Source organism: Anolis sagrei, chromosome 2 (genome assembly GCF_037176765.1).
Source record: "Anolis sagrei isolate rAnoSag1 chromosome 2, rAnoSag1.mat, whole genome shotgun sequence".
Classification (NCBI taxonomy): domain Eukaryota; kingdom Metazoa; phylum Chordata; class Lepidosauria; order Squamata; family Dactyloidae; genus Anolis; species Anolis sagrei.
The window spans coordinates 136,329,810-136,357,773 of record NC_090022.1 but is presented as its reverse complement, the minus strand read 5'-3'; the positions used below and the strand labels follow the sequence as shown (position 1 = coordinate 136,357,773).

General features: G+C 40.0%; 1 protein-coding gene across 1 annotated transcript; it reads left to right on the top strand.

The window, feature by feature from the left end:
* Nucleotides 1–9,098: 9,098 nt before the first annotated feature.
* On the top strand, nucleotides 9,099–26,258 carry LOC132768384 (keratin, type II cytoskeletal cochleal-like). Its single transcript, XM_060764203.2, has 9 exons — nucleotides 9,099–10,002; nucleotides 11,720–11,928; nucleotides 16,520–16,580; nucleotides 17,764–17,859; nucleotides 18,609–18,773; nucleotides 19,549–19,674; nucleotides 20,326–20,546; nucleotides 22,148–22,182; nucleotides 24,953–26,258. Exons 1-9 carry the CDS (start codon nucleotides 9,574–9,576, stop codon nucleotides 25,183–25,185), a joined length of 1,575 nt encoding a protein of 524 aa, XP_060620186.2. The 5' UTR covers nucleotides 9,099–9,573; the 3' UTR covers nucleotides 25,186–26,258.
* Nucleotides 26,259–27,964: the final 1,706 nt, after the last annotated feature.

Here is a 27,964-nt window from a genome sequence, read left to right as displayed (position 1 = left end):
GAGAGGAGGCTAGCCCAATCTGGTTGGAGAGGCCGGGAATGGCAAAAGGAGGCGATTCACACAGAAACTGGCAAATGGATGGAGGGTTGCTAGTGTTCAGTGACTAAAGGCGCTTTGTAATCTTTTGATGCCAGCCAGGGCCCTGCTCTAAACTGGGTTATAAAGCAGTGTGGACTCAGATAACTAAGGGCCCCTCCACATAGCCAAATAACTCAGAATATCAAGGCAGAAAATCTTACAATATCTGCTTTGAACTGGGTTATCTGAGTCCACACTGCCATATATTCCAGTTCAAAGCAAATAAAGTGGGATTTTATTCAGCCTGCGTGGAAGAGGCCTCAAGGCCTTCCGCACAGCCCTGTATCCCAGAATATCAAGGCAGAAAATCCCACAACATCTGCTTTGAACTGGGTTATCTGAGTCCACACACAGATAATGTGGGATTTTCTGCCTTGATATTCTGGGATATAGGTCTGCATGGAAGGGCCCTCAATTCAAAGCAGATATTGTGGATTACCTGACTTGATAATCTGGGCTGTATAGCTGAATGGAAGAGCCCCCAGTTCAAAGCAGGTATTATATGGCTGTGTGGCAGGGCCCTCAGTGGTCCCCAAATGTTGTTCCTCCCAGGCTTTTGGACTTCAACTCCCAAAATTCCTAACCATTAGACATGCTGGGTGGGGCTTCTGGGAGTTGAAGTCCAAAACCATTGATCTCAAAAAGATTCTATGGACATTTGTTTTGTGGGTTACAAATCGTTTATGATTTAAAGCTCTTCTACACAGTCATATAATCCAGAATATCAAGGCAGATAATCCACATAATCTGTTTTGAACTGGATTATCTGACTTTACACTGCCATATAATCCAGTTCAAAGCAGATAATTTGGATTATATATGGCGGTGTAGAAGGGGTCTCATAGTGACCCTAAGTTTCATGGAGCTGGCTAGATTTGTTTGCCTCTTCTTTTCTCTGAGGCTGAGAGCGCGAGACCTGCCCAAGAGCACCCTCAGTTTCCATAGGTTGGGCCCTGTGAAATAGCAGTATAACCGTTTGTGAAAGCATGGGGTACCTCTACACAGTAAAATCAATGCAGTTTGACACCTCTTTAACTGCCTGGATTAACTGCTATGGAGTATTAGGAGTTGCAGTTTGACAAGGTCTTTAGCCTTCTCTGCCAAAAAGCGAAGGTGTCTCAAACTACAACTCCCAATATTCCATAGCACTGAACCACAATAATTCAAGTTATGTCAAACTGCATCAATTTTGCAGTGTAGCTGCAACCTGAGATTAAGGGCCCCTCCACATATTTTGGACTATAGCTCCCAGAAGCCACTGGTAGCAGAGGACGAGGGAACCTGCAAGCAGAGAAGGCCAACTATCTGGTGATGTAGTGATTTGAAGGCTGGATTGTGGTACGGGGGTTAAGGGTGGGTTTGAATCACTGCTCAGCCGTGGAAACCCACTGGGTGGCCTTGAGCAAGTCACATTCTCTCAGCTTCAGAAGGAGGCAAATCTCTTTTGAACAAATTTTGCCAAGAAGACCCAATCAAAGGTTTTGCTTGAGGTTCGAAATGGCTTGCAGGCACAAAACTGATAGAGTTGTCAACGTAAGATTTGGTGGGGTCTCCATGGACAGACAGCATACTTCTGAAAACCAAACATGCAACTGGAATGGAGTAGCCTTCATATTTTTACTTCTCTATTTCCCAGAAATTTCTCAGGCCCCATCTACACTGCCATATAACACATTTTTGATATATATGGCAGTGTAGATAAGGCCTGACAATGATAATTCTTTAGTAGTAAGGCTTTTGCCCCTCTCTTTTACAAGACCCACGAGCATCTTCTGCCGCCTGCCCAACTTCAAACAGTTTAGCTCAGCTGAGTTGCACCTGTTTTTTCTGTCTTAAGTCATAAGCACCTGCCTTGAATGCATTTCTAACCAATATGTCTGGGGATGCACACCTGAGTGTGTTTATCCAGGAAGTCATTCCCACCATGATTATTTTGGGGCCGATAGCTACTGAATTGAATTGTTTTAAGTATGCCCAAATCCCCACAAGGTTATAGTTCTGAAGTTTATTCCTGTGCATTATTATGATTCAGAAGTTAAGGCCAGGATAAGCAAGCTGACTCCCAAATAAGTGCATATGAGGACTACTTTCTTAGCTGTTCTCCACTTAAATTGCTCAGCTGCTTTCAATATACACATTGACCCTTCTCTAATCATTATATATGGAAAACATATGATTTCATTTGGGGTTGTGGGAGGGAGGAACAGGCACATAAGAGGCCAAATAAAGGCAGCCCTCTGTACCACGGATTCAAACATCCATGCTTGAAAACGTTCCAAAATGGCTTGATTTTTTCCATTTTATATAAGGTCATTTTACTATTATTATTTATTACTATTAACTTTATTTATACCCCACCTTGCTCCTTGAGGGGACTCAAGGCAACTAACAATCTCGCACTTAGTCAAGTTTAAAAAGCACAATTCAAAAGTTAAAAAAACGATTAAATGGTGACAGTGTGATCAAAACAGGTTACAATACATTTTCAGTACTTATGACTATGAGCTGCTCCTTGCCAATCTCTCCCCCCCCTCCCCCGTTTAGTTTTGCCTGAAGGCATATTTGTACTCAGGATTTTTTCTTACAACTGGGACTCAAGATGGCTTACAATTTAAAAACAAATATAAAAACACTAAAAATATTCAAAATGGCCATTAAAATATACAACCAGTGAAAACCATTTTACAACAAAGAATCAAAGCAAATAATAGAAGTTACACATACCACTTTTTTTTTTAAAAAAACCCTCATCCTATAAAATAGTCAGGAATTAGATTTGCTACCCATTACTCTGATCAACTAATGTAGCACTATTACTGTAGTTACGGTTTCTAATAGAAGAACCAGTGTGGTATAGTGGTTTCAGCATTGGACTGTGATTCTGGAGACCAGGGTATGAAACTGCTCAGGCACAGAAACCCATTCAGTGATCTTGGGCAGGTCACATTCTCTCAGCCTCACAGGAAGGCAATGACAAACCTTTTCTGAATCAATCTTACCAAGAAAATCCTGTGATAAGCATGTTTTATGGTTGCACGAGAGCTGAAATGACTTGGACATACAACATCATCATTAGGAAAGATTATTTGGTTTCCCTGACCATTCTAATTCAAAGTAGAGTAACCTGCTTGGAATCCCCCTTTCTTAGCCACACAATGCTGTGCAGTGCATTTCAATGCTTTGGAGCAGCACACAAACTCAACCATTCAATTCCCCATTGCCCTGCATCTCTTCTCATTATTGCCCTGTGTCTCTTGCCTGAGCACTGAGAATACTCTCTTCTCAAAACCTGCTCAGAACAAGCCAACAAAGGCCAAGTGTATGTTCTGTCCTGTTATTTTGGAGAAGCCAGCTTTGCAAAGCAGCCCTCACAATGACTTACTTTTTCTGGCAGTGGCAGCAGTCCCTTTCATTTGAGCAGATGGAAGAAGGTGAACAAGTAAATCTAAAACAGGCTAGTTTTTCCTAAATAAAAATAAATACATCCAGTGAGCCTGGTTCTTCAGGTAGCTCATTTCCCCATTTCCTTGCTAGATGTTCTGCTGCAGCACAAGGCAGCCACCCATGTGACTCTTCCTCCTCTACATCCCATTGGCTGAATCGAAACACACTCCAAGGAATGAGTTGTGGGGGACACTTACATTGTAGAATTAATCCAGTTTGACCCCACTTTAACCACTGTGGCTCAGTGCTATAGAATCACGAGAGTTGTAGTTTTGCAAGGCCTTTAGTCTTCTCTGCTAAAGCGTGCTGGTGCCTCTCCAAACTACAACTCCCAGGATTCCATAGTATTGTGCCATGACTGTTAAAGTGGTGTTGAACTGCATTCATTCTACAGGATTGATGCAGCCTGTGTTGACCTTGAATTGCCAAGTTATAATTATGCTGAAAAGTGGTGCATTGTAGCCATGGCTGTTAGCAGGCAAAAAAATGACACCGTGCAAGCCGTGCAGTAACTTTTGGGAGTGTTTTTTCCCCTAAGCTTTATGTTGTTGTGGAGGGCCAAATATACTTTTGTGCTAAGCCAGAGAGATGGCTGCTCAGTCTAAAACCACTTTGCATACAAATATGTTAAACTTTCTCTTCTCCAAGCACCACTTATATTGAAATATTTCAGGAATTTCTTGAGACTTTAGCCAGTGCCTTGCGATCTGTCTGGAGAAGACTTATTCCCATTGGTACAAACATGGTGTTCTGGGGGTGAGTGAGAAGCACCATAAATTTGCTAGAATAAAGTCCACAGAATGTGGATTTCATTTGCACCAGTCCTGAGCAGCCGTAGGTGTTTTTCTTCATACTGAAACTATCAAAAAGGAAAACAATAACAGCAAGAATCCATGGAAAAATATATATATAATATATATATATATATATATATATATATATATATATATATATATCTTCTGCCCTGGTTGGTAAAAATAGCAAAGTTTTACCAACAACAACATTTTATTATAGTCCAGAGGCCCTTATTGCTCAATAAGTGTGCATAATATCAAGGTTAATAAGATTAAAAACACCTGACTGATTGAACACTCGGATGAAATTAGTGACAGTTAAAACTGGTTAAAATATGAGATTAAAACCGAAGCCATATCAGATGGCTATGAGCATAGGTAAAAGACTACAAAAAGGTACCAGGTATATTTCAGGTATAATTCTCCAATCCTGGCTGCCTCTGAAAGAAACGTGGCAACAGCCAGGGTCACATGGGGAAGATCATCACCAAGTAAAAACTTCACATAAAATTTCACTGGACTGGCCGGTAAATTTCTCAGTAGGGAATTGATTACATGTGCTTGAGCTTGTTCATAAAATATGGTAGATGTATTTTACTTCCTCTTTGTTACATGGCCAGAGTCTCATTCATTGTTACATGGCCATGCACTCTCATTCATATGTATATTGCTCCCCAAGGACATTATCTTGGGCCTTTCCATGCAGCAAATAATCTAAAAAACTTGGCCAAATACCATTGCCTATTTTCCATGTCATGTAATATGTTCCTGTCTGAACTGCTACGTGGGAGATTTGCGGGTATTCCATCCAGTGAAAGACTCTGCCCATGTTGTTACCCGTTGAATCAATGGGATCTACACAACATAAAATATACAACAACATTGCCCAGTACTGAAGTGAGAAAAAACAGCATTTGTCTAACTTACTTTTTCATGTAGTCCAAAAATCCTGTTCTGGTCAGTGGGAAAATTCTACCTTATTGTTGGGCAGACTTAAATGTTAAGCAATCACCCTTGATTAATTGAATTTATCACGTTGGAATGCTTAAACCAGGCATATTTTTAACCAAGATTATAAATTGCTTCCTATGATTGCGTTTTACTAGCATGTTGTAAAATTCTGGTTAACAGTGTCATTTTGAAAATCCATTTATAACTCTTAAACATGGAGGGAGTCATTTAGGTTTTACAGATTGCCCTGCAGGCAGCAAAGTTAAAGAGTTCAGGAAATAGTGTCACTATATAATTTGATCTGGAAGCACATCTGAAAGGCATGGAGAAGACTTGGATATTTTTCTTGTCTGGAGGGATCCTTATACAACCCTAGTGAACATTGGAACTTATCTATTATCTGGAAAGATGATACTTTATTAACCAGGCCATTTTTAAGGACTCTTTAAGGACAGCAATCCTTAATCTTTATTTGATTTAGTGCCCCCTTTCTTCACCATGATGAAAACCAAGACATTTGTGGCCAAATTAACATCAGAACACAGTCAAGATGGCAAATTAGAAGAACACTCAAACTAGGAGAAGCTGTAACAGTTTGTGTTGGTGTGTGCCTTAAAGTCATTTTAGGCTTAGGGCTATCCTACGGTGAGCCTAATGATTACAAAAATTTGAGATTTTCCAAGGACCCTAGATATTTATTTATTTATTTATTTATTTATTTATTTTATTTCATTTACTTATACCCCGCCCTTCTCACCCCGGGGGGGACTCAGGGCGGCTTACAGAGGAGGCACAATTAAATGCCTAAAACAATTGACAGTAATACAAAATACAAAAAAGCAATTCAACTGTTAGAATTAAAACATCAGTGCATAATAAAATATTAAGACAATCTCATGCTCGGGTTCAGAGTCCATATATCCATTCCATTCCATTTGTCCTTGTCTGTTGTCAGATCCTTAATTTAGCTGCCAGTGTGTCCAAAGGCTTGGTCCCAAACCCAGGTCTTCAGTTTTTTCCTGAATGCCAGGAGGGAGGTCGCCGATCTAATCTCCCCAGGGAGTGAGTTCCACAGGTGGGGGGCCACCACTGAGAAGGCCCTGCTCCTCGTCCCCGCCAACCTCACTTGTGAGAGTGGCGGGGTCGAGAGCAGGGCCTCCCCGGAAGATCTTAAGCTTCGAGGTGGGATGTAGAGGGAGATCCGTTCGGACAAATACACTGGGCCAGAACCGTATAGGGTTTTGTAGGTTGCCATGAGGAAACACCCCACTGATATCTAGGGAAGACTGGCGAGTTTCGCTAACAGAAATCAGGATCTCAACAAGCAAATCCATCTCATTAGAATACAAATTTGCTTTCATATTCAATACATTGTTTTAAATAAATTTCTTTATGATTTGTTGACAGTAAACAACATTGATATTTGTACCTATTTTATATGCCTATATATTGCTTTGTTCTGTTAGAACTGTAATATAACTGACTGGTTGCTGATGCCTTGATAAATAAATGCCTATATACCTGGGGTCATGTAAACACTTTTTTGGTGAAAAGGGGTCACGACTGGGAAAAACGTTTAAGAAGTCCTGGTCTAGAACAAGTGTCGCAGCTAGAGTGGACTCAATGAGTCAATTGCTAATTGTAACTTGTGTAGATCCAATGATTCAGCGGGTCTCCACTGGCTTTGACTAGGTTTTAGGGAATGTCTTTCCCCCTCTTATATGTATCCCTCAGGAGAATTTGCCCCCAATGATAACTGTGCCTTTGTTCACATGAGGTGCAATGCAAATGGCATAATTCCCTTAATAATTAAATATTCCACAACCACAGAGTTGCACTAACCAGAGCAGAGCTAACATTGTATGTGCAAAGCCAAGGTTTTTGTGATCCACCCAAGAGCTTGTTTTCAATGTTAGGGGGTGATTTTACATGGTGAGAAACAGTGGGGTGTTTCCTCATGGCAACCATTCCAGTTCACCTTGTACTATACAGACAATTGCCATAGGGCCTAATAAAATCTCATGGCATTACATCATTTCCTTTAGAAACAAAGATGCCCCTATTCAAGTGCTACATTTATCCCATCTAAAGAAGAACAGAGTCCCCTGATGGTAGTTATGGGAAATAGGAAGCAGAGGCAATGCCTTGGGGGTGTCCAGGTTTTGGTAGGAGGAAACTTAAAAAATTCAAATTCTCGTTATCTAATTTTTAATTCTCAGAATTTGGAGGCCATAATTAACAGAAGTTTTTGTGATTTTTTTATGGTTAAAAAATCCAAATATAACACAGAAGAGTGCTGTGTTTGTGAAGTTTTCAAACATAGTCAAGTATATGTTTTTTTAATTGTGTGTTTAACCATTATTGTTTCGCACTACTGTGTATCAATAAAACACTGTTCCAAAAGAGAATGCAATCTTGATAGTGTGCTTGTTGTACAAGCTGTCATATAAAAATTTTGTTTCAAAACCAGTAGCCATATTAGTCTGTTGTAGCAAGAATAAGGAGTCTAACGTTGTTGTTGTTTTCTTTCAGGTTATTTGTAACTTAGGGTGACCATATCCTAGTGTTTTCTTGACAAAATTTGTTCAGATAGTGTTTGTCCTTGCCATCTTCTGAGTTTCAAAGACTGAGACTTGTCTAGGGTTCTTAGTGGCTTTCCACACCTAAGTGGGGATTCAAACCCTAGTTCAAACTCAAACCACTAAACCACGCTGCCTCACAGTATGGAACTTTAAAGACTAACAACATGTAGCACAAACCTTTATGTATTGTTGTCGACTTTATTAACTATGTGGAATCCTACCAAGGTTTATACAGGCAGTCCCCAAGTTACGAGCAAGATAGATTCTGTAAGTTTGTTCTTAAGTTGAATTTGTATGTAAACCAGAACAGGTACATTTTTGAAGTATACTCCAGCCACACACGCATATTTATATATGCATGCTTTGGATAGTGTAGGGAAGGGTTAACACCTCTTTGGTATTTGTTTTGCTATCTGTTGCCCTGTTCAAAAGATTTCATCTCTCTTTCTGTCCCTGTGATGATTGATTTTGAAAAAATTGGCTTGTTGTGGAAAAAAGGATTGGTGAGAAAGTTTCAGTGGAGACATCTTTCCCCCATGATAACTCTTTCAGGGGTAAATTTCCCTTCTTAGAGTTAGATTTATCTTTCTTCCTGTTGTCTTACCCCCGTTTCTAAGTATGAGTTTGTATCAATGGGAGTGGGGTTCAGGGTCCTAAAACAAACTCCTAGAAAATACAGATGATACACTTTATTCTGGAATCACTACCATTGCTTCTCCATTTTCCTTCATCTCTAGGGCTGCCCTGACCAATAAATATAGTCAAGAAGTCACTTCAGGTGGTTTATTCTGGTTGTCATAAAATAAAGTGAATGGACAAAACTGCAAGGAAATTAAACAATTATGGATGGGAAGTGTAGGGTAAATATGATTAAAAGACACACAAGGTCAAAAATTTTCTATTTGTACTTTATGTTATTTTTAATATGTTGTTAGCTACATGTTGAGTCCTATTATCTGGCAAAATGTGGGATATAAATGAATCACAACAACAATAATAGGGCCTATACTGTAGAAGTGATGGCAGTAGAGAATTCTTACTTAAACATTGGAAAGAAGCGAATGATGGAGAGAAAAAGCAAACGGAGATCTAGAGGTATGGATAGACAAGGCAGAGGGAGGAAAGGAGAACCTTCCTCTCTTGATGGGATTTAGCAGATTAGGGGTGGATGAGTTTCTGAATATTTATGCCCTAACTTGTGCTTTTGTTGATCTCATGGTGATTGTTGTAGTTGCATAAGTAAGGAACAGATGTAAGGATGTGCACCATGAGAACCATTGTCAAGGGAGCTGCCTGAGAAGCACTTACTTCCCTCCTGGGACAATTCTGTTCCCATCAAGTTCAAAAAAGAAGAAGAGGGAAAAATGCACGTGTTGATTTATATGCAGTTAAAAGGAATGCCTTGAGGGAACCTCTGGCACTGTAAAATACAGGGTTAGAAGCTCCTGTTGGATTTTACAAGCCCCCAGATTGCCAGGGCATTACGTTAGGAACATCCAGTGATGAGCAGAATGGAAAAAATGGCTTTATGCCCAACATACCAAAATGATTAATTCAGCCCACTGTCCTATGATCTCTAGTGGCCAAACCCAACTCGTGAATTAGATAAAAGGGGGAAACTTGAGAGGTTTCAGAGGGATTATTTCACCTTCATAGTCCAGGAACCTTGCCTTGGTTCATCTTTCCATCTTTCTCTTTCCATTTACTCCCTGTGTTCAAAAGCAATGGCTCAAAAATCAGTCAGAGTTACTAAGAATTTTAGTGCATCTTCGGCTGTTATGCCAGGTAGCCGAACTGGCTTTAGCACTGTTTCAGTATCCCGGGGAGGTGGAGCAGGCCTTGGACATGGTGTTGGTGGCTTCGGGAGCAGGAGCCTCCATGGTTTTGGAGGAAGTAAAAGAATCTCCATGGGTGGCTATCGCACTGCCCGATCTGGATACGGTTATGGGTTAGGTCATGGAGGAGTTGGGTACAGGATTGTCGGTGGTGCTGGGTATGGAGTTGGAGCTGGCGGCATCCATGAGGTGACGGTCAACCCAAACCTCCTGGCTCCTCTCAACTTGGAAATTGACCCAAACATCCAAAGAGTAAAGAAAGAAGAGAAGGAGCAGATCAAGACACTCAACAACAAATTTGCCTCCTTCATTGACAAGGTAAGTTTTCTTTCTCATATTGTCCTTTGGGGATACTTAGGGATTTTGAACAATGTGGACTTGTATACAGATTGGAACATTGTTATCTTTCTATTTTTGCTCTTCTCCATTTTTTTGTGGAGCACACATTTGTTGGGAAAATAGATTCAAAAGTAACTTGACGCAGAAATGAGCTTAAGAAAATAGCAAGGTTTAGAGGCAGAGTGATTAAATTGAAGCCTAAAGAGCATTTGTGTGTGTGTACTAGCAATATTTTAAAGGTGTCAAAAAGAAAAAGCGATGCAAACACAGAAGGAATTATTCTTCATAAACAGATTCCACAGCTGGAACTTGAAAGAAAGCTGATTTTTGCTATATTGAGATAAACATCTGAATACTTGCAACTGTTGAAGAATAAAACAGATTTTGTTTGGCACTCTTTGACTGGAGATGCTTAAGTCTAGACTGACTAACCGTTATCTCCTTCCAGTTCACTGGTTGTACTATCCTGGATCCCAGGACTACATCTCATAGAACTTGATGGATCTTACTTTGTGATAGATGTATGATTGCCCTATGACTGTAGTCTGAGATCCAAAGAGCTACTTTACACAAAAATGGCCTTCTTGTCATTTCCCATTTTTAATAATGGAAGTAAGAGATATAAGCTTATTATGAGCTGGTGGGAAAAAATGCTAAGGCAGAGAGAAGGACCCTTCCAGCAGATCTCAAATTGTAAGGAAGAATACAGACCTGGATTTGAGCCGTATAGGGCTGTATAGGTCAAAACCAGGACTTTCAGCTTGGCCTCCAAGTGGATTGGCTAGAAAGTGGAGTGCTTGCGACAAGGGATTTGTGTGCTCCCTGTAGCCAGGTCTAGTTTGCAGTCTGGTTGCAGCTCTTTGGACCAGCTGAAATTTATGGATGCTCTTCAAAGGCAGCCCCAAATAGAGCATGTTACAGTGAGCCAACCAGGATGCAACAAATCTGGTCTTAAGGAACAGGCTCAGCTGGTGGAGAAGTTTGAACTGTGCAAATGCACTCCTGGCCACCACTGAAACTTGAGCTTCCAGGCTCAGGATATAATCCAGGAGTACATCCAAACTCCAAACTTGTATATTTTCCCATCTAGCACAGGTTTGCCATCTAGCACATGACTATTCTCTGATCTGCCTTCTGACTAACCAGGAACACTTTTATCTTTTGTGGAGGTTTCAGTTTATTTGCCATCATCCAGTCCATTGTTGGGTGGGTCTAGAAATCTCACCTTGCGGCTTCCAAATTACTAGCAGAAAAAACCTCCATCACTTGGTGCAGCTGATGCCTGTTAAAATAGGATTTTGAGTCTGTTCAGGAGAGGTTACATAGTTCTGCATTTGACTACATTTGTAATGCTTGTTCTCTGTCAAGTTTTTAAAAACATTTAGAATGCGTACAAGCCTTCACAATTAGATCCCCATTCCTGAAAATAGCAGTTCCCAGCGTCATTCCCACATCTTCCCATTCTTCACCAACTGAAGGGATTTGTCACTTTTTCGATCCTCTGACATCAGTCACCGTATGATATTATTAGAGTTGAGAACTGACAAATTTCTATCTCTCTCCAATGTAGACATCCTTCCTGTCCAATTAAAATAGAGGGAGAAGATGCTAGGAGGTTATTTTTCTGTTTTGTATTAAGATGTTTTGTTTTGTCAGTGAACTTCTGTTAATTTGCAACTTGGTTTTCCTTTGGTAGGTTCGCTTTCTAGAGCAACAAAACAAAGTGCTAGAGACAAAATGGAGCCTCCTGCAGGACCACAAGATCACCCGCCATAACTTTGATGCAATGTTTGAGGCATACATCGCTAATCTAAGGAGGCAACTAGAGGGTATTTTGGGAGAGAGACCACGGCTAGAGTCAGAGCTGAAGAACATGCAGGATACTGTGGAGGACTTCAGGATCAGGTGGGCAACATAAAAGAAAGATGAATGAAGACTGCTTCTTAAAAGCGGTCCTATCTTCTTCTGTCACAAACCTTTTTAGATATATTTTTGCAAACCACACAGTAATTTTCGCATCACATGTATTTTGGAACCTTCTTCCAGGCTTATTTTTTCTTCTCTTTCTCTTCCTCCTCTGCATCCTGATTACACATCAGCCCACACCACTGGATGAGTTATTTCAATGGTTCCTTATAGATGATAAAGGCATGAGGAGAACATATGTCTTTAGCATTCGTCTTGAAATTGTTCTGATTTGCCTCTCAGGCTGGATCTATACTGGCCTGTATCCCAAGATCTGACCTCCTTAACACGCCTTGGAAAGAGTGCATGACATGGTGCAGGCCCAGGAGAGAAAGCGTGCATGCCTGCCTGCCTGCAATGTCTCTCCTCTAGAGTAGAAACAGCTTTAAGAAGCATTAAACCCGGTCTTCTATAAAGACAGGAGGGAAAGAGTTGTGTCTTTAATGCTTTTAATCCAGGTCTTAATGAAGGATATGGAGGGGGGTGCCTGTGGGAAGTCACCTATCTAATGGGCCAGATAGGGTGCTTCCTTAACACTGTTGCTGACACCCAGGCTCCATGAAGGGAAAAGAAAAGCTCCCAGGAACAGAAAGGGGAACCTTATAAGCTCTTCATTGCCACCAATGGGCCGATCCACCTGCATTTATCGGCTATGGACCAAAAATTGCTATCTGGCTACTCGCGCATTCTCGGGAGGCATGCAAAAATACATATGGGGTCTACTAGTATCAGGCCAGCAGAAACGGATCAAGTTTCAGCTGAAATGCACAAGCCTAAAGAGTAGATATCCATTGTCATCAGCCACATATATGTATGGTGCCAACTGAAGCACATGCCTACCACCACCTTCAGAAAAGTTGCTGATGGAAGCCAACATTTTTCTTTCTCCTCGGTTGCCAGTAAGTGATAGTCAGCAATTTGTACTAACCAACAACTTCCCTAGCCACTGCAGTACAATTCTACCTAGAGGGAAATTCCAACCTGATTTTTTTTTCTTTTTGTGGCATGTGACTGTAAACCTTCTGAAATCATTGGGATGGCATTTATGCTTCTCTAATTTATGGGTGAGGTGTTAATTACTTCAATGCCAAGTTCCAGCAACATGGAAAGAATGTTACAAAGGGCTAATAAAAGCTGTTAGTTTTCAAATTAAGGATGAAATTATTCGAGTTTTAAAAGAGTTATCTCTTTCATAAAGGTTTGGCAGTTGCCTGATGGCTTGCTTCCATGGCTAAGTTCTATTTTTCCCCAAGGATTGGTCATTTGATGACACCTACTCCCTCAAAGACCAGTTCCTACAGCCCCTTTTGGCAGCTTCCTGTCTGGCACCATTTGAAAAGCAAAACTAGATAGATAGATTTATGTTGGCCTCTCCTCAAAGTCAAGGCAGTAAAGCTAGTCTGGGCATACTCATGTTTGCATTCCTTTGAAAACATTCATCAAAAAGAAAGTGCCCAAAATGGAAACATGAAGGTGCTTAAGGGCACTAACACAGGGCACTAACACAGACCCATTCAAACTTCAAAAGCATATCTGAGAAATCTAGTGGATTCAAAAATAGAGACAGTTGAGCATTTGTGGCCTTGCATTTTTATGCAAAATAACAAGGTTTATACACTCTGGATTGAAGGTCAAAACACAGTTCTACACACATTCCTACATTTTGCAATGTAATTTACAGCTTTAAAACTCTATCTGGAAATGCACTTATTAAAGATGGCTCCATGCAGAAATGTGTGCCAGAGACGCTGATGATAATGATGTTGGCTTTTATTGTTTCTATTGTGGTCTTATAGTGTTTTAATGTTTAATTTGTATTTTGTTATTATGTGTACTGACTTGTTGTAAACCACTTTGAGTCGCTGAGCAAGGCGGTATACAAGTACAGTAAATAAATAATAAAGAACTGTGTCCTGTCCTCTCAGGTGAAATATGCATGATATCTGAAAAATCATAATGGCACTACAAAACCAATTGCAATGATAGAAGACATATCAAACCTTCTACTTGTCATAGAAGCTAACTTTGTCAGAAAATCTTTGAGATTGTATTTTTCTGAGATCTTATTTTCTCACCTTTGATTGCCTATCCCTGAACACTGACCATGTTGTACAATTTCTTCCAAACTGTCTTCTCAATTTTCTTTTTGCATATGATGGCAGCCACACTTTAAAAAAAATACATACATAAAACCTCCAAAATGGCATTAGTTCTACATCATTTTAAAGGATGCAAATCCTGATCATGGATAAGCTGCTTAATGATCAAGCCACATTAAGAGAAATGAAAGAATGTAGGGTGCTACCATTACTCATGGTGATTCTTGTCCCTGAAAAACCTGATAATTTCTCATCTCTCTGGAGAATGGTCCCAACAGTTGTGTTGCCCAACCAGAAAATTTTGGAGAATTTGAACAGAGTTTGGAAAAGTTATTTTTGGGGAATCCCAGCCTTAGGAATGCTGGCTGGGGAGTTCTAGAAGTTCTGCTCCAACCAGGTCATTTTCCTGAACTCTGTTTTTGAAAACATAGTTCTGGATTCCTGACACTATTTTTCTGATCCAAGTCTGAATGTCAGAACACCTATAGCCAGGCTTCCTGTGTTTCATAGGGATCAATGGTGGGAAGCCACACAACAGACACATCCCTTGGTGGGATGGGGTTTGGAGTAAGTCAGGTGATGTGGGGTATGGGATAATAAGTTTCCCACTGCTCTCACCGGGCACCACCAGATTCACCACAATCTATGGCAATTCAGGAGGCCAATGTGATAAGGTTGATATACTCAAACGCACAGGATGAATTGTTGATTATGGTTCTGGTTATCAGTTTAGATAGCTTCAGAAGAATTTGATGAAATATATATAAAAAATATCTGATTATTTTAAAATTGGTGTGATAGCTAAATGGAATCTCCATGTGGAGGATCACATTACCTCTAAGTACCAAAAATTGGGAATTGACTGACAACTGCCTTTCTGAGCTTTCTGAAATCAGCCATCTGGCTACTTTTGCTAGTTTAGATCTCTGCTTCTGCCCCTGTGGGATTGTTTTATGTTCTCATGCTAGATCTGGAATTTGTGAAAATGTTGCTTTTAGCTAATACTTAATTCTAACATTAAGACATTAAGGACCTCTTCACACTGGGGAAAATACCCTAGTTTTGCCGCTTTTATTTGCGGCTTGGATGAGACCTGCCAAGCGTCATCAGATGGCATATGGTAGGTCCTACCCACATTCCTCCCAAAGTGGAGGGGAAGCACCAAAAGGCACTTCTTCCATCACCATGGGGGAAGAAAGAGCGCTTTGGGTATTTCTGATGGACCTACCCGCATTTTCCTCTCTCTTTCCCTGTATGATGGGGAAAGGGTGACGGGCAACATGTGTTGCTGCGCATTGTTGCCCTTTTCCCCACCTGATGGAGACAGGATGCCAATGTACCCTGTCTCATCCCCACCATATGAAGGGGAAAGGAGGGAGGGGTGCTACAAGTCTCTCTGTTCACCTTCCCTTTCATGGACAACTACCAGTGAAATAGTATGGCCTGAAAGGGCTGTGTGAAGCGGTCAAAAATCTCCTGTTTTGTACACACTGGCTTTTAATTCTTCTGTGTATAATTTTATGGGGTGGACAGATGAGTAGGCTTCATATCTTGTTTTCACTAGTTATTATTCATTATTATTTTTATTCATTTATATGTCCCGTCCCCCCCTCCCCCTCCAAGCCATAACGGGACTCAAGATAGCTTACAAATTATTAAAAACTATCTGGAGTAATAACTATATAAAACATCAACATAAATATTAAAGTTATTTTGGAAAGATATATACAATTTGGGAAAGTAAAATTCATTAAAAGATTACAGTTGGCCCTCCCCATCCATAGATTCTGAATCCTTGGATTGGCTTTTAAAAAAATAAAAAGATTCTCAATTTTATTTAAGGAACACCATTTTACTGTGCCATTATATATAATGGGACTTGAGCATCTGTGAATTTGGGTCCCCATGGGAGTTCCTGGAGAAAATCTCACCAGTATATACAAGCCAACAAAACAGTACAGTACACCATTAAAAGCGCACCACAATAAGTAATCACCATGCGAACCAAACTGGAAGACAGCTCACAATCCTTTCACACAAAATTCCATTTCTGTGCTTTCTCTCTCTCTATGTGACCCCCCCCCCCTTCTCTCTCATACACAGAAATCCTATAGAGACTTTCACACACAAATGCCTTTACTTTCAACACTACAACTTTTTGTTAGTAATGGGCCATTTTGTTGTGGCCACTGCTTTAAAAATGAAATGAAACTTTGCAGGTCTACTTAAAGCAGCCTAAAAATCTACTTGTAGATTTTACTCTATCTTCTGTCTTTTCAACCCTCTTTCTGATAGGTAAGAGATAATAGTAGATAGATTTAGAAAGAAATGGTTGGAACAGAAAAATAAGAAGTTGTTTCTTTGTTAATTAGTTTTTGGTCTTGTATTTTTGAGTACTAATGAGTTGGATAATTCCTCTTTCCTCTTAATAGGTATGAAGATGAAATTAACAAGCGTACAGCTGCAGAAAATGAATTTGTAGTGCTCAAAAAGGTAAGTAAATTAGATATTTGTGTGTGAGAGTCATGTATAGATGCACACAAGCTACCCATGCACACAAAACAAATAGTGTTAAAAAAATAGTTGCTTTTGAGAAATGGGAAGTGAAAGAAGGTAGTATTAAAATGGTAAGTGTAGAGCAGGGGTCCTCTAAGGCCTGGGGGTTGGATACGGCCTTCCAAGGTCATTTACCCGGCCCTCGTTCAAAAAAGCACACAACAACAACAACAATGCTGTCTCATCTGCCAAAAGCAGGCCCACACTTCCCATTGAAATATTAATGTTTATATTTGTTAAAATTGTTCTTCATTTTATTCATTGCATTTTAAGTGTTTTTGCACTACAATTAAGGTATGTGCAGTGTGCATAGGAATTCATTCATTTTTTTCAAATTATAATCTGGCCCTCCCACAGTTTGAGGGACTGTGACCTGGCCCTCTGCTTAAAAAGTTTGTATAGTATCCCCTATATCCTTGGGGGATAAATTCCCAGACTTTGAGTGAATAATAATAATAATCATAATAATCATAATCATAATAATAATTTTGTTTCTTATCTGCCTCCTCATGGCTTGAGGCAGGTCACAGCACAGTCAAAAACACACAAATACTATATAAAAAGTCTACACATATTAAAATGCAGTTCCATAAAAGATACATATCAAAACATTTCTATAAAATACACATTAATAACGCAGGGCAGAGACCAAAACATAGGACATGAATTTTAAATTTATACTTTCAACGGGCTGGGTAGGCTGGAAGAGATAGGGTTTTAGATAGTTTTTAGTGAACCCATTGAAATGAAGGACTTCCAGCCCAAGAATGCCATAAAGTCAAGCTGGAGGACCTAGAGAATGCCTAAAGAGGATGTGGATAAATACAAAACCCATGAATACAAGGTCATACTGTACAATAGGAGTTTGCTCATCCCCCAAAACAACTATAACTAATTACATTTAAAAGTGCACTTTCAAGTTCTTTCTCATTCTAAGGAGGTCTTTTAAATGTAGGTATGTTGAGAATAGCCTATTGCTGGGCAAAACTGATGGGGATTGTAGCCTAAAATATCTGAAAGGTGAAATGTTCTTAACCCAGTTTTAACCTCTTAGGGGAAATTGTGGCTTCGGTTCCATAGCAAGTGCTGCAGTCTTCAGTCTTTTTGCTTCTTTTTCCAGGATGTGGATGCTGCCTTTATGAACAAGGTTGAACTGGACACCAGAGTGGATTCCATAAATGATGAAGTCGCTTTTCTGAAAGGTTTCTATGAAGCGGTAAGGAAAAGCATTTTCTGGTTTTTACTGGCTGCTAAAGAGTTGGTGGGAATTATTGTCCAATTCTTCTGGAGGCTGGGAAAGTCTGATTTGGAGAATAGATATAGAAAGTGAGGCTTTAAAACATCTGTCAGGGATGCTTTGATTGTCTTTCCTGCATGGTTGGGCTGGATGGGGTGAGTGGTTTCTTTCATCTCTATGATTCCATGATTCTGTGAAAGGAATTCCCTTCCCCCAAAAATGCACATGGACCCATTTCTGACTTTTAAAAGAAACCTGAAGACATATCTATTTCAGACTGTATTAAGTTAGTTGTGCTGGAGACTGAAGTATTCGTCAATTCCTAAGTAACAAAGGTATATCTCTATGATTAGACAGAGTGAAGCAGTTGCTTCAAGCAACAGGTTTCAAGTATCTTTTCATGAAAAGGAAATGAACTTTTAGTTGATAAATGTGTTATTATTCAGTTTCTATTGACAAAGATAAAGGGAGAAGTGCTTGAAAGCTCTTCTCTGTTCTGTATGTTAGATAACTTGTGTGTCCAATATATCATGGGTGGGGATATTTTTGCTGTTTTGAATCGGACAGCAAGATATTTTGGTCTGCTCCTGATCCATAGCATCTGGCAGTGCTTCCCATTTGCTTCTTGTATGGTTTATTTTTTCATGATGTATTGTGAAGTCACTTCCTGTCTGAGAAGGAAACTAGAACATATTTCATGTGTTTTGCTTTGGGAAAAACATCTGTAGGAATTAGCCCAGATGCATGCCCAAGTTTCAGACACCTCTGTAATTCTTCAAATGGACAACAACAGAAACCTGGACCTGGATAGCATCATTGCTGAAGTTAAGGCTCAGTATGAAGATATTGCCAACAGGAGCCGAGCAGAGGCCGAATCATGGTATCAAAGCAAGGTAAGAAGGCCAGAATTCTTACTTTTTGTGTCAAATTTAAGAAGATCCTGGGCTTAAAGTTTCTTCGAAATATGACTGGGTTTTTTTTTGATGGCATAGAAACTCTATGTGGTCCTAGCCAGAAGAGATATTGTTGAGTAGCATGAGGCAACTGACTTAGCTGTCATACCAGAAAAAGTGGTAGATGGTCATGCATTATTCCTCACTTCTACATGTGTTAAGGCAGCCCTGATTTGTAATGAGAACCTCCTTGTTCATTCTGCTGAGAGATAAAGTTAGCCCACAAATGAGCATTGTTAGGTATTCATCAACGTTTCTAGAAGTAGCATTCAAAACAATGTTGCATTAAAAATATGATATACTTGACCCTCCACATTTTTGCATTTAACTTTTCATTTATGGATTTGATTAATATGCTCTTTCTATGAATTTCTAGCTTCTCCAGCACAATCAACTGGTAGTTTACCATAGAGTTCTACTGGAGAACCTACAGATTCCTAGAGGAATGTTTCCTTAGGTTAAAAGAAATTAGGTTTTTTATTTGCAATTTTCCCACTTTTGTTGGAGTCCTGAGTCACCAGCCTCACAAAAGTGACAGGCCTATTGCATACCCATTTTTCTAAATTTGAAGTTGCTGCTCTTTTGATGTAAATAAAATAAGTGAAGCATCATCGTGCATTCAAAATTGCCTCCATAATTCATTACCAGATATCATAGTTGAGATATAGGGATTGAAACAATTTCATTTAATAGGGTCCCTCTTTTTTCTTTTCAGTATGAGGAGTTGCAGCTGTCAGCTGGAAGGCATGGAGACGATCTGCATAATACGAAGATTGAGATCTCAGAGCTGAACCGCATGATCCAAAGGCTCCACTCTGAGATCGACAATGTGAAAAAGCAGGTACTGTTCTGCAGAGGAAACAATATAGGCTTTCATCTGGGGAAATAACGCTTTGGGGGGGGGGGGAGTGAAAAAATAGTCAAATAAGACAAGCAGTATTTGAAGGATTGGGACTGTAGCTCTCAGGTCTCTGAGCTATCACCATATTTAATCTAAGCATTTATTTAACCCCAAATAGAAACTCTTGCTTGAGTGATTCATAGAGATAGCCAGCATAGTGTAGTGGTTTGACCTCTAAGTTACAACTCTAGAGACCAAGGTTTGAATCTACTTAGGCATGAAATCCATTATTCAACAAAAAACACTAATTATTATAAGATTTTCACTCGTCAGGGCACAGGTTCCTTGAAGATACAAAACTGTCAACCTTAAGTGGTTATATACCATTAAGAGCAAGGAAGGTTTTTGGTTTTCTGAACTATATTCAGTTGGAATTCCCATAATTCTTAGGCCCTATTGTCATTGTGAGGAATGATGGAATCCATAGTTCAATAACATTTGCAGGACTATCCCTGTCCATTGCAAAGGTGTGCAAATGGATGCAGAATCAGAGACATCAGTGAAAGGGTACTATCATGAATAAACTCTATTAATGCCACCAATTGAAAGATTATGTTGTCTGAACCAAGTTCTTGCCTATGCATCTTGCAGTGTGCCAACCTGCAGGCATCCATTGCTGATGCAGAGCAGCGTGGAGAACTTGCCCTGAAAGATGCCAGGAACAAGCTAGCTGGATTGGAGGAGGCTCTGACGAAGGCCAAGGCAGACATGGCCCGTCAGCTACGAGAGTACCAGGAGCTAATGAATGTCAAGCTGGCCTTGGACATTGAGATTGCCACCTACAGGAAGCTGCTAGAAGGGGAAGAGAGCAGGTAGGTGGACTGTGAAATGCTAAACAGTTGTTTATTCTGTGTGGAAGTAGTTTGGCATGGACCAGGGTGCACAACTGTATTGTAGTCATATTTGCAGGGGGCAAGGGTTTTATTTCATCTGAGATGTTCCACTTGACTTCTTATCACTCAGACCTAACCTAGCCTTGAGGTCTGGACTGCAACTCCATCTATTCCAGCTGGGCTTCAAAGGATGGAGATGCTGGGATCTTCCAGATGTTTGGAGTCCCAAACATCTGGAAGTCACTAGGTTGGAGAAAATTGGCCTGTCTTTTCCATGACTGCAACATATATATATCTAACCAAGAAGGAACCCATAATAGTAGATTTTAGGCACGGCTTATAAATATCATTTTTTAAAACTACATCTCCTGGAACACGTCATCTCGCATGGCGTTCTAGCCCCAATACTAACTTTCAAAGCTCATTCTCTTGATTATTTTTCCACACTTTTCTTTTGCCTTTCAGAGGTTTCCTTGAGAAACTCATGACCAAGTCCCCTTCATTTTGTTTACGGTATATAAGAGAGCTAATATATTTCAGTAAAAGAGCCTAAAATATCAAGTCCCAATGACAATATTTTCACCTGGACATCAATAATTTGCAGAAATTACACATGAGTAACTGAAGAGGCAATCAATTTCTTTTAACTCAGGGTTTCCCAAACTCCGATCTTCCAGATGTTTTAGATCTCAGTTCTCAGAATCTGAGAGCTAAAGCCCAAGACTTGAATTTAGGAATCATTACTCATGGAAAAACGTGGCTATTTCAAGAGCATGAAGTTCTGCCTAAATATGATTTAGAAAAGGAGTAGAGAAATGTAGTGCTCTAGATTGTGCAGGGTAACAGGGTCCATCGAACTGAGCCAACATTCTGAATTACAAGGAAAGCTGTAAACGGAAATCTCTCAAAATTAAGAGGGCCATGGTTGTTCATGCCTGATTTAGAAAAAGAACACTTTCCCTTGCCATAGGGTATTCTTTAACACATGCTGGGCTGGGATCCACTGCCAAAAGGAACACCTACATGGACCTATTGCCAATAGCAATGCCTCCTGGGTCTGTCATTTAGCCGGGACATGGTTGCATCATCTTTATCATTATTAGCCACAACCTTCGTGCCTCAGAGAATAGTTTAAACATTGGATTCAGGAGAAACTGAAAAGTCAGGGTAGGAATTGTGCATCCCTGCAGGTGTTGTTGAACTGTACCTCCTAGCTTTCTTCAGTGATGACTATGATTTTTAGGGCTTCTGGGAGTTGCAATCCAAAATCTCTGAAAGGCACAATGTCCATGCCTGGTTCAGTCAAGGCTCTCCTGGGTGACAATTTGATCCCAGAGCCATTCTTCAGTATTCCAGAATTCTAGACCACACTATTGCTATAATGTGGAAGACACAACGTCTTGCTCTCTGCAGATGGATGATCAAATCGGTTGTTTCACTTGGGAATCTTACTCTTTCCTAAGACCTCATTCATGCAGTGACTAAGGTGTGAGGAATGTATGGAACAACTTCTGAACAGCTGCACCTGGCCTTCAAGATGTTGAGCACAACAATAACTTTCCTTGTTCCTTCTTTAACAGGCTTGCTGGAGAGGGAGTTGGTGCAGTAAACATTTGTAAGTAACATACATATGAATCACAAAAAGTCAGTAAGTTATGAGCCTCTTATGTATAATGTCATCCTTCTGATTTCCCTTCTTCCCTTCTGGCAAAAGGTACCCAAAGCCTGCAGAGCCTTCATACTGAAACGTCTGCACAAACCATCACCAGGAATTTGCAAAAGCCCCTGAAAATGTATCCATTTAAAAAAAAACCCATATAGCTTCTATTGACATTTTTCAATCTTTTAACTTTAGAATGACTTCAAATACAACTCCGAGTTTGCTTTCAGCTACCCCTGATGGGCAAACCAAGGGTGCACAGATGCTATTTGTTTCCTTCCGTTATGGCCTGATGTAAAATCACCAGACGCTTCAAAATTACTCTGTCAGTCAGGGTTCAATCTATGACATTCCAGGGTCTCTTTTCTGCTGTACAAATGTAGCACTTTGATTTTTATGGCTGCCTCTTAAGACACCCTGGGGTTTATAGTTTGTTCAGAGGCACCAAGGGAGCTCCCTGGCAGAAGACATTAAAGGTCCTTTCCTCAACCACAAGTCCCAGGATTCCAGAGGGTGGTATGACAATTGAAGTGGGATCACAGTATGGTATTTCTATAATGCAAATGGGATCCAGTTGCTCTTGGACTCTTTTCAGGGGACTGTTAACCATGTTTGCTTAACTGTTAGCAGTGCTGGATAGACCCAATGGAAATTATAACCCAAGAAGTTATCCACTTCTGCTTTAGACCTAAAATGGGTTTTAGATGTTTTGGGGCTCACAGCCAACATGGCCAGCCAGCAGACAGAAGCAGAAGCTGAAGCCTAACTATATCTGAAGACTTCCTATGCACCACAAATGCCATGAAAGTATAAGCCAATAAGATTGTCCACTAGGTCAGATTAAATTGCTGCCTAGTTCACCTTCTTATTTCCAAGAGTGGCAATGAGATGCCTCTACAAACCCCACCAACAGTTCAAGAGAGGATAAGACCCTCTTGCTGCTTTTCCATCAACATCTAGTCTTCAGAAGCATGCGACTTGAATCCTAGGGGCAACTCAGTTTAGTGTATTTTCAGTTTAGTGTTGAATATGTAGCTATGTATTTGTGATGCATTGACAGATAAAACAGTTTCTTATTTTTAACAATACAAGGGGGAAAAAATCTGTCTTTGATGGCATTACAAAGGCAGTTGAGAACACTCTTTAGCTGAAACATCTAGTACTTTGCCCCATGATTTCTCAGGCAGGCCCTTTGTGAAGCTTTTCAGCATTGGCTGGAGGGAAAAGTGGAGGGCACACTTGCAGCCAAAGTAGAACTGAAGGACAAGTGGCAGAATTAGCTAAACCAGCCTGGAGGACTGTTGGGATTCATACCCCGTTTCAAAAGCACATGTAAATAACAGTGCAGGACATCAGCCAATAGGTAATCAAATAGAGGGAGAAAAGAAAAGAAATGAAGAGAAAGCTTTCCAAGGAAACTGGCTTTTGGAGCAGGCTCTTGGACACACTAAAACATGTAGTTAGCTGTGTAAAATTCTATTATGCAAAGGCTGATAAACTGGCTGTTTCCCCACTGCCATATACAGGATCCAACTTTCAGGAATGACATCTCCATCAATCCATACTAAAAAGGGATTCTTGTATGTGACAATCAGTATCTGATAATAACGTATGTGTCAGTTGTGGGCTAACAAGTACAGCCTGTTCTGAAAGGGTTGTGTGAAGGATTTGCTTAAGAATGTGTTCTATTGAATTTAGTGGGGCTCTGGAGTAAATGTGCACATCTCCTTAGCATGCTTTTATGGGCTACCTTTGTAATAAGCATCTGGAAGTTGCTGGCTCTCCCATGTCAATGAAGCTGACCCAAGTGCATAAGTGCAGTCACATACCAACATGGGATGTAAATATTTGCTTGTTTCATTTCCTAAGTGCAAAAACAAATTGAGTTAGCCATCCACATTTGTTGGCATTAGGACACAGGACTCTGCTATTTTGTACCTAAAAGAGCACCTCTCTAGGAATCTCTTACGTCCACTAGCATCATTCTATGATTAACCTCCATTGGAAGTTGACCACAGAGTCACATTAGAAGAGCTAGCAATTCCTGGAAATAATATTTTAATCAAATCCACGAATAATCAAATTCACAAACGTGGAGAGATGACTATAATTTTAGTTCCACAAAAAAAACAGAGTTTCTGCATAAACAGAAAACACTAGTTGTGCTTCAGAACCCCCTTCACATAAAGCTCATGTGATATTTTTGTGCAAAGGTTTAGAACAGAAAATGCATATCTTGCACAAATATACTGATTCCCATGCAGAAATATTGTGGATTTTTTCCTTACAGAAAATACACATTAACTAACTACACATATGTTTTTTGCACAGAAATCTGTATTTTCTGCAAACTATGTGAGTCACAAATTTGTAGCTTGCAGGAAAGACTTTTATCTGCAGAAACAAAACATTTTCTGAGGACAAAAACTACATTAATTCCTGCATTAATCCCCTTATCACACACACACACACACACACACACAGTTCTGAAGTATAAGGAAGCTTATCTCTGATTTCCCTTCCTTTGGTGGGATATCTCAAGTGTTGTTGTGGCTGTAGCTAGTAGACAGTAGTCTTTCCATCCCTAGCACATGTGCACACACACCTAAAGATGATGTGATATATTTCCCATCTCTTTATGCCTCTATCACCCACCTATTTGTTTGCTCAGCTTGTTCCATAGCTCTGACTATCTTCAGCACCAACCCTTTCATTCTCTTTGCAGCTGTTGTCCATTCATCTGGAGGCATGAGCTATGGAGGCGGCAGCAGTGCCATGGGCCTTGCAGGAGGAGCTGGTCTCGGCTATGGAGGAGGAGGCCTCAGCATGGGAGGAACCAGCATCAGCTCTGCTGGGGGAAGGGGGCTTGCAGGGAGCATGGGTTCGGGTAGGGGGAGCAGTTCCAGTATGAAAATTGTATCCAAAACATCTACAACCAGAAAGAGCTATCAGAGCTAAAGGCTTTGGCTGTAAAAATCAGTTAGAGCAGATCCCCACTCCAGCCAGAACAAACAACACATGGCGTTGCCACCAAAATCTCTAACTCAACATGTGAGGGAATTCTGTTGTCTTTTAGCTGCTTTTTCATTGCAATTTTCATCAGCCTTGACAGGGTAGTAAGTGGTGAGGGATGATGAGTGTTGCAATCCAAAACCAGCTGGGAGAATAAATGTTTTTTATTCCTTCTATAAAGCATGGGACAATTTCTAGCATAGTATGGACTTGGAGGAAAGGGGTGCTTTCTCCCTCAAAGGACTCCACTTCAGCTGTTTTTCTTTTCATGCAATCAAACACCTGAGGCTGTTTTTGCCAGGAGAAAACCAGCTGGAGAGAAGTGCTTTAGAGGTACAAAGTCATTAGCCAAAGAAAGATTCAATTCACATGCAGCATTCTGGCTTAGTTTGCTGTGTGGTTTTAACTTGGCCCATGCTTTACATAATTTTTTGCAAGTCCTATTCTAAAATGCAGGTTGTGTTTCCATTAAGTCTAGCTTGCTCCTATCCCTCATCTTGTATAAGAAATCCAAAAGCTTCTTGTCAAGTAACTCTTGCTATACATGTGTCCTCATAAAGCTTTCCTAACTCATGTATACTGCTCCAAAGTCTCAGTGGTTCAACAGCCTCAGATCTGGATTTCAAGTTCTCTTCATTCTCAGCTAAAATAGTGCTGCTCTACAACCCACAAATTTTGGATGAAGTGAGTTGCAAATTCCAAAGATTCCCATCTGTCTGGTATATTTAAATCAGTGCGAGAAGCTACAGTTGATCCTGCCAAGCTCTCCGATATGCATGATTCCAGCTTTTTTTGTCAGCATTAATGGCTTTTCACAGGATTTTATTACATCAGGAATATAAATTATCAGGTAATCTATCTTTCATCCTATTCTTGATTTTTAATAGATATGTGATATCTGCTGCTTTTCAAAGATATGGTAAATCTCCATAGTCTCTCCATCAGCAGATACTGTAGTATACCTTACTGAACAATGTGCTAGTATTCTGTTTTCATATCTTAGGGGGCATTTGCAATTTTCAAACCTTTTAACTAATTAGTAATTAACCTATTCAATTATTTGATTTAAAATCCTTTAAGTACTTAATAATTAAACTATTCAATTATTTGGTGAAAAACATCACAACCCACCTAAAGTTAAGCAAGTTAAGTGCTGCTGATGTGAGGAAGTTTCCACCAAATTCCCCTTCCACGGCCAATAGCAAGTGGGGTGTTGAAGGGCAAATAGTACAAAAGAGACCACATCATCTACAGCACAACTACAAATCTAGAAATCATTCAGTCTCCAGAAAATAAAGTGAATATTAAAAGAGCCAATAATAGTTTTGACCTAAGAAGAGTTAGCTATTATGGCTACCTTTGGCTGAATCATGTACTGCATATGGAAATTAGAACAATCTATTTTTTTTCCTTTTCATAAGGCTGGGAAAAAGAAAATGTTTTCATAGGCATTGTTTGTTCTTTTAAAATACCAGGGGAAAAGGTGGATTTATTATCCTATCACAGAAAATCATCTTTGAAAGATACAGTTAAACAACAGGTGTGCGCCTTTTTTGAACTAAAAAATACTTTTGTATAATTTTTTTAAAAAATTTCAAAACATTTGAGGATCTTTGGTGTTTCTGGTGGTGGCACGCTGAAAGCATTATGAATATAACCACCTTATCACATTGGGACCTTTTGCCCCTTCACAGCACTTTGGAGATGGTCCCTGTCAAGCACCATAATCTGAAACTCGGCAGACCCTCCCAAATGCCGAGGAAGTGTCACAAGATGCTCCCTTGGCAACAAGGGAAGAGTAACTGTGTTTTGGGTAGCTACCTGCATTTTTTGACCTTTCCTCTATCTGATGAGGGAAAAGGCAACGTGGCAATGCACATTGCCACCCTTTCCTCTATCTGACAGGGACAGGGTACCAACATGCCTTGTCCTATCCTCACCATGCAATGGGAGAAGGAGGTAGGGTGTGTGGGGTGCCTCATGGCACCCCGTGAGACTGCCAGCAAAATAACTGTTTGGACTTGGAGAAACACAACTCATTTTACAATACAGCTATAAAATAATTGTAAATTACAATGTTGGAATTAAAAATATTACAATTATTTGATGTTCTTAATCTGCAATCCTAAAATTCAACTATGGAAAAATTACAAATTAGTTTTACCTACTGCTACGTGAGTGTAATATGGCAACAGAGTAAAAAAAATCAGATAAAAACCATAAATATGTATCCATAATCAACCCATAGAATCACTTGTCATAAGCAAAATGGCCGCATTCGTCGATTGTCTCTAGGCATGTTCATTGTTTGTGCCTTGTAAAGAAGAAAGTTGTAATCAGACTACTGCTCCACTTATTACTTTGTATTTGCATTGGAGTCTTTCAGGTTTCAAGGAATCTCCTTAATAAATTGCTGTTAACCCAAGATGTGTCCATTGATTATGACTTTAACTTTGATAAGAAACAACTGAGTGGTTCCATGATAGCCTTCTTTAAATATCTTAGGGGATGTCATGTAGAAGGTGAAACACACTTGTTTTCTGCTGCTCCACTACACTTGAACCAATGGGTTAAAATCACAAGAAAAGAGGTTCAACTTAAACGCTGTGTAGAATGTTTCCTATAAGAACAGTTGAACAGTGGAATAGACTGCTGAAATGAAGCTGGGGAGACTTTCCTGCTTTGGAGGCATTTAAACAGAGACTGAATGAGCATCTTTTGGGAG

Excerpts from the sequence above, each read along its gene's own strand:
- LOC132768384 (XM_060764203.2), top strand. The coding sequence starts at position 9,574 with ATGGCTCAAAAATCAGTCAGAGTTACTAAGAATTTTAGTGCATCTTCG. Across the intron at positions 19,675-20,325 it reads TCGACAATGTGAAAAAGCAG|TGTGCCAACCTGCAGGCATC; the intron begins GTACTGTTCTGC and ends TGCATCTTGCAG. Across the intron at positions 22,183-24,952 it reads AGTTGGTGCAGTAAACATTT|CTGTTGTCCATTCATCTGGA; the intron begins GTAAGTAACATA and ends TTCTCTTTGCAG.